This window comes from Pseudorasbora parva, chromosome 22 (genome assembly GCF_024679245.1).
Source record: "Pseudorasbora parva isolate DD20220531a chromosome 22, ASM2467924v1, whole genome shotgun sequence".
NCBI classification, from domain to species: domain Eukaryota; kingdom Metazoa; phylum Chordata; class Actinopteri; order Cypriniformes; family Gobionidae; genus Pseudorasbora; species Pseudorasbora parva.
Genome location: NC_090193.1, coordinates 33641898 through 33652139, shown reverse-complemented (window position 1 = coordinate 33652139; position 10242 = coordinate 33641898). Strand labels below are relative to the sequence as shown.

Here is a 10242-nt window from a genome sequence, read left to right as displayed (position 1 = left end):
TCAAAAGGGTGCTTCTACTAAATACTGAGCAAAGGGTCTGATGAATACTTAGGAACATGTGATAATTTGGGTTTTCTTTTTTAATAAATCTGCAAAAATGCCAACAATTCTGTGTTTTTCGGTCAATATGGGGTGCTGTGTGTACATTAATGAGAACAAAATTTAACTTAAATGATTTTAGCAAATAGCTGCAATATTAAAATGAGTGAAAAGTGTAAGGGGGTCTGAATACTTTCCGTACCCACTGTGTGCGTTTTTAATTTGCATGGAGTCTTATTCCCATATTGTGTTAGAGTTTCTGTTGGTCATGTTGCTGAAATTATCACACTCTCATTGAAATGGAAGGATTTCTGGTGAATTTGTTACTGAAAATTTGTCAGTCTATATGTCATACAGCACATCATGCATAATAAATAAAAAATAAACTTAAATAAAAACAATTAATATTTAATGGTGTCAAACAATGCTTATTTTTGGTCTAAACAGAATAAAAAAACTTAAATAAAAAAAAAATAATTTACCTCTGTCAGCACACACAGTGTTGTGGGATACAATAGTGAAATATACTACACTGCCATTAAAAATAGACCATATGAAGGCATCTTTGTAGACATGATATGATGCAAATATTGGATTCAGGCATACGCTGATGTCCTCTATTTACAGTACTGCCTGTTCAGGTTTTGGACACAGCCTTGTGGTCCACTGATGCTTTGCATTAACCAATACTGATACCTGTAACAACAACCCAATGCTTTTATTCTCACTTGACCCATAAGTATTAATATGACCCGTTAAAAAAAAAAAAATTCACTATTAAAACAAGCTTGCAGTGTACTGCATTCGCAAGTGAGTTTGGTGTGTTTCATAAACAAACCAGAGCGCATTTAAAATAGAGGCGCCTATCAAGGGAACGCTGTTAAAAGCCAGCGCCAAAGCACATCAGAAATGTGCTCCAGTTCAACTGATGAACATTAGAAATGTTTTTAGTAGGCCAAATGCAAAAAAAGAAAGAAAAAAAAAGTAGATCACCAACTTGATTTGTAGGTCAGACTTTAAAAAAAAGTGCCTATGAAAACCAGAATTGAAGGACATGGGAAGTAGTCCATCACGCCATCAGTTTAACCTGATCCAAACCTGTTTTGCTGGATTCTTAGGAGTAAGTGTGCATTTGTTCGTACTCATCCTGACTTAGTCAAGAATTGTTTCTTAAATGCATTTTTCTAGACTTTTAATATATTAACACCACGCAATGCCATAATTACATATCACAATAAAAATGCAAATGCAATAATGAGGAATTATACACTTCAATTAGTACTATTAAACAAAATACAGCTCCTTCTGTTTTTGACAGTCAGTGACCTCATAAGCCCCTCCCCCATTCCTTTTAAAGACACAATGTCGGCCAATAGAAAAAGAATCAATATTATGCCTGTTTTTTGACAAGGATAGATTTTTAGTTATAGGTGTAATTAAATATGGATAATCACAAAATCATTCAGAAGCTCAGCCTTGGTAATACAAATATTTTCAGGAGACACTGTATCTTTTTTGTTTGTTTATTTTTTTGTAAACAACAACAATAATTTATAATGAAAAATCTATCCTTATTGTCCTTATTGAGATCTATCTATCTATCTATCTATCTATCTATCTATCTATCTATCTATCTATCTATCTATCTATCTATCTATCTATCTATCTATCTATCTATCTATCTATCTATCTATCTATCTATCTATCTATCTATCTATCTATCTATCTATCTGTCTATCTGTCTGTCTGTCTGTCTGTCTGTCTGTCTGTCTGTAGAGGTTCAGAACTCCATTACCCATCATGTCTCACTTCTGGTGCGCGTTCAGTTAAGGGGCGGAGCTTCGGGGCTCATGTGGAGGTGGTGAGAAAACGGACAAGTGCGGACAAAATCCAACTGGCAGCTAGACGCCGCGATTTTCAATTGGGGGACTTTCGCATATCATGGAATTATACGAGGAATCCCGGCCGGAGCAGTTTTGCCGCTGACCACATCGCCAGTGTTGCCTTCCCGACACGGTCTCCTTCTGTAGAAGGTAAAGTTCGGCTGAACTCTTGCTGTTACTGTACTGCGAAGAGAGGCATCAGGCAGTCAGTGGACGTATGACTGATGCATCCATCAGTGAAAGCAGAACGGAAGTTTGACAGCGTGTTACATCGTATCAATGAAGGCGTTCGTTGCGCTGAGTGATGTTGTCGCGGTGACAATGTAACAATTTTTGAATTCAATATAACAGTGTCAAGTGCTGCTGAAGGAGGCAGGTGGACCGCGGACACCATCGGCACAGTGGATACAGTCATTTAAAAGACCTTATTCATCAGTCAGGTATAGAGTATTAGTGTTCACAGTGTCTCTCTGTATTGGAGTTTATGCAATGATTTTGCAATAGATGCATCATTCTGTTCGAGGCTGCTGGATTCTGACTGGCTGTTTATTATCACCTGTCAAATTAAGCGTTTAGGTTTGATCTCAGCGTTCATACAACGTCAAGGTGAATGTCTCAGCTGTATATGTCTGTGTAAAACTTAGTTGTTGTTTTTTTTCCACAGAGAGAAACTATTGTTTATATAGTCAGATAAGTTTAAAACTTAGGGCCCAGAAAAAAAATTCGACTCGGTGTTTCAGGGACAGCCCACATACATTGCTTTTAATGTTCAACTCTTTTTATTGTGGAACTTGTATTCATTTTCCCAGATACCATTCTTTTAACTTGCTTTAAAGGAAGACTACATCTGGAACAAATCAAATATGTGTGAATATATATATATATATATATATATATATATATATATATATATATATATATATATATATATATAGTTGGAAAATATGGATAATTGTGTAGGTTTTTTTGTGGTTTGCTGTTCATTTAGGCAATTATTGTTATAGTAGGCCTATAATGCATTTATTATTATTCTTTCACAGCTGTCATTGCACAACCTATTAACTTAATTTCAATCACTAAAAAAGGGATAATGTGCAGTCTGGCAGTCGTTATCACAAAATACACTCCAACAGGGCCTTTTATCACTTGATTGTCCCGCTACATATCAGGTAAATATATGCATATGAAATATTGATCAGAGTATTATTTTATTATCTTCCAGACAAAAGGAGCACAGTTATATGGAAAACAGGTTTCCAGGATGAGCGGTCAGTTATAGAACTCTATAGAACAGATTTTTAGAAACATTTAACTGCTGAATATCATGATTGACCAATCAGAATTACAGAAAGCAGTGTAATAAAATAAAGTAAACACCTGTAATGTTCACTTGGGTAATATTTGAAATTCAAACAAAGTTTGAGATTATGATGTGGTCTATCATTGGATATTTCATAGGTAGAGCATGTTTACGGTTCAAATAATAATTAGTATTTAATCAGCCAAATAAAACAAAGTTCAGTTCTTTTCCAATAGTGCATAAACGGTCTGTTAAGATAAAGGCAGATATCATCTTAACAATGTCAACACTGTATGTGTTTGTATTACTTTGACCATCAGTCTGTTCCTTATTGATGTTTTCTGGTCTCATCTGCCATTGATTGAACCGCAGGCTTCATCTCCAGCTCTCCAGCTGACTGTAGCATTGATCACAGAGGACAAGTGTTCAGAGGAGATGTGTGCGCTTTCATATTTTTATTTATATATATTTTTTATTATATATATATATATATATATATTTTTTTTTTCTTTCTATTTTTTATTATTATTATTTTTATTTATTTAGATGATACACATTATGTGAATATATTTAATTACAAATTAAAATATACAATTTTATTATTTTTATTTTTATTTATTTATCTTTTTTATGAGGATATTTCATTAAACAGTAATTGTCTTTAAATAAAAATGTTACAACTAATAATTTATTTATTATTTGTATGACAACTATAAAATAATAATATGGTGATTTTCAGACTATCATAAGGCACTTTATACTTTTTATGACACACAATCAGTTGGCAGACTTATAATCTTCAGTGTATAATTTTTAATGCATAATGTTTGAGTCAGCAAACAATATCATATACAAACAATGCATACAATGGAGCATAACAATACACATAACCAATTTTTTTAAGTTTACCAAACGTAAGACATGCATCTTGCTGACCCTGTAACATCTTTATTGTGGTCACAGTTAACAACTAGCTGTCCTTAAATAATACAGACATTTTAGTGAAAGGTATGAACAATTAATTGAAAATGTGTACATAATTAAGTGTCTTTTCACCATGAAGCACATCTGTACTTTCTGGCGCTTCTCATTATCCACCCATACAGCAGAAGGACATTAAAGTCCACGCTTGTGCTGTCAAAAACTAGGCCATCTCAAAATGGCAAATTCTCATTTTCTCCAAACCATCCCCATGGATGGCCCTCACGCTATTATTGTATCGCTATCTCCATGTCTGATGATAACCTACATGTAGTAACTAAATAAGATGAATAAAGGCTGATTTTATTGCACCTTAATCTCTTTCATATCTTGTCCACAGGCACACCGCAAAGTGGAGCAATATGTCAGACAAAATGTCCAGTTTCCTCCACATCGGGGACATCTGCTCCCTGTATGCGGAGGGGTCCACCAATGGATTTATCAGCACTTTAGGGTAAGATAACAATCCTCATGTCGTCACCCTCTGTGTGGACATCAGCGTTTAACTAAGAGGAACTTGATGAGAATACAGGAGTGCAAGAGGAAGAAGAAAGTGAGGAGACAAACGAGAAGTAACAGAAATGTTGTGTGCTTGTTCTTTTGCGGTTGGGTTTCTGGTCCATTTTCATTATGATATGATAAATGGCGGTTGCTAGGGCATTACTAGATGTTTGCTAGGATGTTGGTCCAAGACAAAAGTCTCTATTTTGGTTTTTAAAAGTCAGTTTGATTGGAAAAGATGGAAAGCTGTTTTCTCCTTCATTAAAGTTACAGTGTGTAGTATTTATGAGGATCTATTGACAGAAGTACAATATAATATACATATCTTTGTTTTCAGTGGAGTATAAAAACCTTACATAATAAACCGTTATGTTTTTATTACCTTAGAATGAGCCATTTTTTAATCTTCATACACCACGGGTCCCCTTACAGTAAAATCACCATTTTGCACCGTCATGTTTCTACAGTAGCCCTAAACGGACAAACTTCTCTACAGAGCGCTAGTCACTCTCTGCTGTGTCAGACGAAATCTTTGTCCTGTGTCAGCCACCGTAGCTTCTCTCTGTGCTTCGAAAGGGTGGGGTGAGGCGGTTGCAATTTACAACTTCACAACTAGATGCCGCTAAAATGTACACACTGCACCTTTAAAGTCATGATGAAACGGAAGTAGCGACTAATCTTTTTTTATGTATTGTGATGTACATCCAAGCATAACAGATTATCGGCAAAATGTTTTATGGAGGAGACGTTCAGTTTTAGTGGAAAAATTGATATTCGATATATAGATATTCACGATATTCTACGTAAGTCTAAATTCGATTATTTGTGTATCCAATTGGAATCTGTTCTAAATGTTTGACGTCCACATTGTGTATCGCAACTGTTCATATCTGATTTGTGTGTCCATGCTGCTCTTTCATTTTCCAAAATATCTTCATTGGTTTCTATGGCAATGACGTTGTGTTGGAAGGTATATACGCTAATAACAACAACAACTGCAACATGCAGGGGTTTGTAATACAGATGTTGTCTTTTACAACATGACACTGTGTAGAAGCTACACTGGACATCTGCATCTTCAAAGAACCAGGGCCTAAAACTAACTTTTTTGCCACACCTGCCAGTGGCCGGTAACTTAAGAAAATTTACCTAAATATAATTTTACAAGCCATGATGTAACCCCTCCTGTTTGAACCGCCCGCTCCAAGTGGGACTCGAACCCCGATCCGCCGAAATGAGAGTCTGACGCTCTAACAAGGACGCTAAAGGCTGCAACCTCTAGCGTCAGTTGCTAGAGCGTCTCTTGAGGCCAGAGAAGTGAGGTGTACTTGCTCAGTGACTACTAGCTGTCCTCTGTTACACTCAACCCCTTAAACCTCACTCCCAACCGGGTAACGGCACCAATGTAACCCCTCCTGTTCGAACCGCCCGCTCCAAGTGGGACTCGAACCCCGATCCGCCGGCATGAGAGTCTGACGCTTTAACAAGGAGGCTAAAGGCTGCAACCTCTAGCGTCAGTTGCTAGAGTGTCTCTTGAGGCCAGAGAAGTGAGGTGTACTTGCTCAGTGACTACTAGCTGGCCTCTGTTACACTCACCCCCTTAAACCTCACTCCCATCCGGGTCACGGCACCAATGTAAACCCTCCTGTTTGAACCGCCCCCTCCAAAGCGGGACTTGAACCCTGGTCCGCCGACATGAGAGTCAGACAACCACATACAGTAATGACAAAAACATTTTAGATACTAGTGAAGATTTTGGCTTGAGATTTACTTGGGCGGAGTGAGACCGTTAGACAGCGCCTAAAAGTGTCTCACGCCAAATGTGTGAGAGTTGGCAACCCTGACTAATGTTGGAATGGACGGACCTTGTGTGTGCATGTGAGAGAGGTGCATGAGTGACAGAGAGACGGAGGACGAGTAAAAATGGAATGGAATGGAAATGCAGCTACATGGTTTAAATAGCAATAAAAAAATGAATGAAACGCAATATGTTGATGGCAACTTATTAGTTACATAATGTAGATTAATAAAGTGATATTAATACAGGACAAAACGTTGCTAAAAAATGCCTGTAGTTGCGCCCTCCTCCATTCTCTTTTCTGTATTCTGCTCAGTGTTCCTCGCCGGAATGGAGCCAAGTCTCAACGCTGCCCTCTTCTTGTCCTTCCCCTTGGAAATGAGATTGCGCCGTCTTTACTTAATCACACCCTGCCACCTCCTGGCAATCAGCCCCCTTTGCCAGCCTGCGTGATGTGATCACACACATCACTACCCCACCTCACCCATCCATGGCAACAAAAGCAAGCGCGCGGCTTTGAGGAACAGAACGTTGACGGATCTCGTTTTTCCGTCGTGCAGTTGTTGTGCCTTGTAATCACTTTCTCTGCCTTTCTACCATACGCACATCCTCGTGAGCCACGGCTATTTTTAGCCACACTGGCGTATGTAGTGTGCAGTGTGTAGTGTTTGTCTCTGTGCCACCGAGCGACCTTAGTAGGGATGGGATAATGAGCCACCTGGCCTGCAGCTGGGCACAGGGAACCAGAAAGGACTCAGCGGCAGCGGGATGAGAACTGTAAGTCCTGGTTGTACGCGTGTGGCTGCGTCACTCAGGTACAGCCGGACAGAAGCCTCCATTAGTCCCTGGAGAGTGTGAAATTCACTTGCCAGGTCGCATTTATAGCGAACGGATGAAAGCTGGATGCAAATTTCGTACGGACTTGTTGCTGGTTCATTTGAATAAATGTGACAGTACCCAGTGTTTTGAAGTCTCTGAAGACTTTTAGACTTCTTTTACAGAAACTATACACTATCATACACAATTATTGTGTTTAAAACCGTAGTGGGCGGCCTACCTACAGCATATAGACAGTGCAAATTCGACATTTAGACACCTAAAATGCCCCACAATTACACGTGATCAACAATTCTGTGCAATTTTAATAGTTTTTTACATTTGAATGCATACATATAATTGCAGAAATTGCTGCATAGGCAGTACCTACATATATACAATCTATTTTCATACACTACAGTTTAACTTAAATTGTGTGTATATAATATTCAGTTCTTTTCCAATAGTGCAGTGGATACACGGTCAAGATAAAGGTTGATGCAATCTCTACAATGTCAACACTGTATTTGTCTGTACTATGTTTGCACACACACACTCACACATATATATATATACACTGATTAGGTATAAGATTATGACCACTGACTGGTGAAGTGAATAACACTGATTATCTCTTCATCATGGCACCTGTTAGTGGGTTGGTTATATTAGGCAGCAAGTGAACATTTTGTCCTCAAAAATGGGCATGCAAAAGGATTTAAGGCAGGCCAAGGGATGCTTATTTAAGTGAGTTTGACAAGTGCCAAATTATGATGGCTAGACAACTGGGTCAGAGCATCTTCAAAACTGCAGCTCTTGTAGGGTGTTCCGTCTGTCAGTGTCTATCAAAAGTGGTTCAAGGAAGGAACAGTGGTGAACCGGCGACAGGGTCATGAGCGGCCAAGGCTCATTGATGCACGTGGGGAGCAAAGGCTGGCCAATGCGGTCCGATCAAACAATCAGTCTTGATTAATTGATTTAACACACACACACACACACACGCACACGCACACACACACTTACCCAAAACTTACTGGTTCTTTGTTCCTGTGTTCCCTCCTCTGCCCAAACCCAATCAGGAATTGTGTCTTGTATTCTGACCACACCATATCCATATCCTTACTCTCAGCCATTCTGTCAAATTCAAGTTGAATACCATTATATTTCAGTTCTGTTCATATAGGGTCAGCTGACTCACTTTGGTTATAATTCAGTTGCCACTGTGTTTTATAACCGAACAGAAATGTATTTTGCTGCTGTGTGAAAGCTGCCAATAGGAGTTCGATCTCCAGTGACTCATTCTGGCTTATAGAGATATAGAGAAAGTATAATGAGAGGCAAATTTTGGTGTCATTACATTATCACTGAATGATTTGATCTGTATAAATTGACATTTGCTTTTAACAAGTGGGAAAGATAACACTGTGGCTCATACATCAGAGCAGATAAACCTTTCAGGAAACACAAAGACCTTTTGATTTGCTAATCATTACATGCGTTCTCTATGCTTATACTAATGCTTCACAGGTAAGAGAAATTCAATTCAAGAAAAAAAACAACCCTATCCTACACACAATTTCTTAGTGATTTACCTTGAGGAATAGTCTGTATGACTTTTATTTGTGTGTGTGTGTATATATATATATATATGTTTAGTGTGCAAAAAAATCACAAACTCCTGTGTTAATGTCCTTAATATTTTACCCCTTTTTTTTAAGAAGAGAAATAATGTACATTTATAAATGTGTATCTGTGCTAAAAATTAATTGACTACTTGGTTATGCTAGTCTAAATATGACCTCTATGAAGCTGCAAAGTGCCTGCGTAAAAATAGAGATACTCAATATTCTGCCTCCAGAGAAGTTTTCTGACTCATGTCTCTTATCTCTGCAGTCTGGTGGACGACCGCTGTGTGGTGCAGCCCGAATCTGGGGACCTAAACAACCCTCCTAAGAAGTTTCGAGGTAAGGCCACATTTATTTTCTCTGTAACTGTGGACTCTGGGGGGTGTTTTACAGAAGTATTTTAGATATCTCTATGAAAGATGTTTTTTATTGCCTATTTAAAGGGATAGTTCACCCAAAAATTAATATTAGCCCGTGATTCACTCACCCTGAAGCCATCCTAGGTCTATATGACATTATATGAAGGTCTCTTTTGCACATTCTGTTGGCTAAAAGTAACATTGCTCTTACATGTCTACTAACTCTCTTTAGAGTGTTTGTAGAGTATTAGTAGATTATTAGGGTTAGAATAAGTTGACATGCAATTGCAAAGTTAAAAACAATAGTCAGTAGAATATCTGTTGGAGGACGATCACAAAAAAGTGTTAGCAGGCCGTCTACTAATGAGAGTTAGTTGACATGTAGTTGCAAAGTTACTTATAGTCAACAGACTGTTCAAAAGAGACCAAAATAAAAAACAATAGAACATTTTAACGTGACTCAGCGGACATTTCATGCAGAGAATGGCACGATATGCACAATAACCAACTTAAAACAAATGTTGGCAGATTCACTTTCATCTGTTTTGGATCAAACTGAACGTGTTACCCAGACCACTTATTGGAAATTTTCATTGCAAAATGTGCAAGAAGCAGCATAAGTTCATTCTGCAGAAATGTCACCACTGGCACGTTTTTCCAGTGAGCTTCAGCCGGGGTTGTTTTATTTTTTCTTAGAAACTGAGCAGGATACTCTTAATCCCATAAGAGTATGTTACCTGTGAAACACTTTTAAAAGCTGCTGTATAAAGGTGCTGTTGTCTCTTTTCACTTGAGTGACATCTCACACAATTTTGGCAAATTAGAAATGTCAGCGATATTGCTATATTCAATGTAGTGCAAATCAGAATGATGCAACAAAATGTGATTGCAAGAGAAAGCTCATGCAATAACATACCTGTCTGTCATTTCTTTGGTGAAC

At 38.0% G+C, this 10242-nt stretch overlaps 1 protein-coding gene across 20 annotated transcripts in view; it reads left to right on the top strand.

The window, feature by feature from the left end:
* Window positions 1–1908: 1908 nt before the first annotated feature.
* The window catches only part of itpr1b (inositol 1,4,5-trisphosphate receptor, type 1b), a 183666-nt gene continuing 175332 nt past the window's right edge, over window positions 1909–10242 (top strand). For 18 of the 20 annotated variants that reach the window (XM_067431981.1, XM_067431977.1, XM_067431980.1 and 15 more), the window contains exons 1-3: window positions 1909–2362; window positions 4544–4657; window positions 9212–9282. In XM_067431981.1, coding sequence (XP_067288082.1) covers window positions 4566–4657; window positions 9212–9282 — 163 coding nt within the window. In that variant the 5' untranslated portion in view covers window positions 1909–2362; window positions 4544–4565. Of the gene's footprint in view, window positions 2363–2412; window positions 2529–4543; window positions 4658–9211; window positions 9283–10242 lie in introns of those variants that run through there. The other 2 variants (XM_067431963.1, XM_067431964.1) reach the window with 2 other exon arrangements.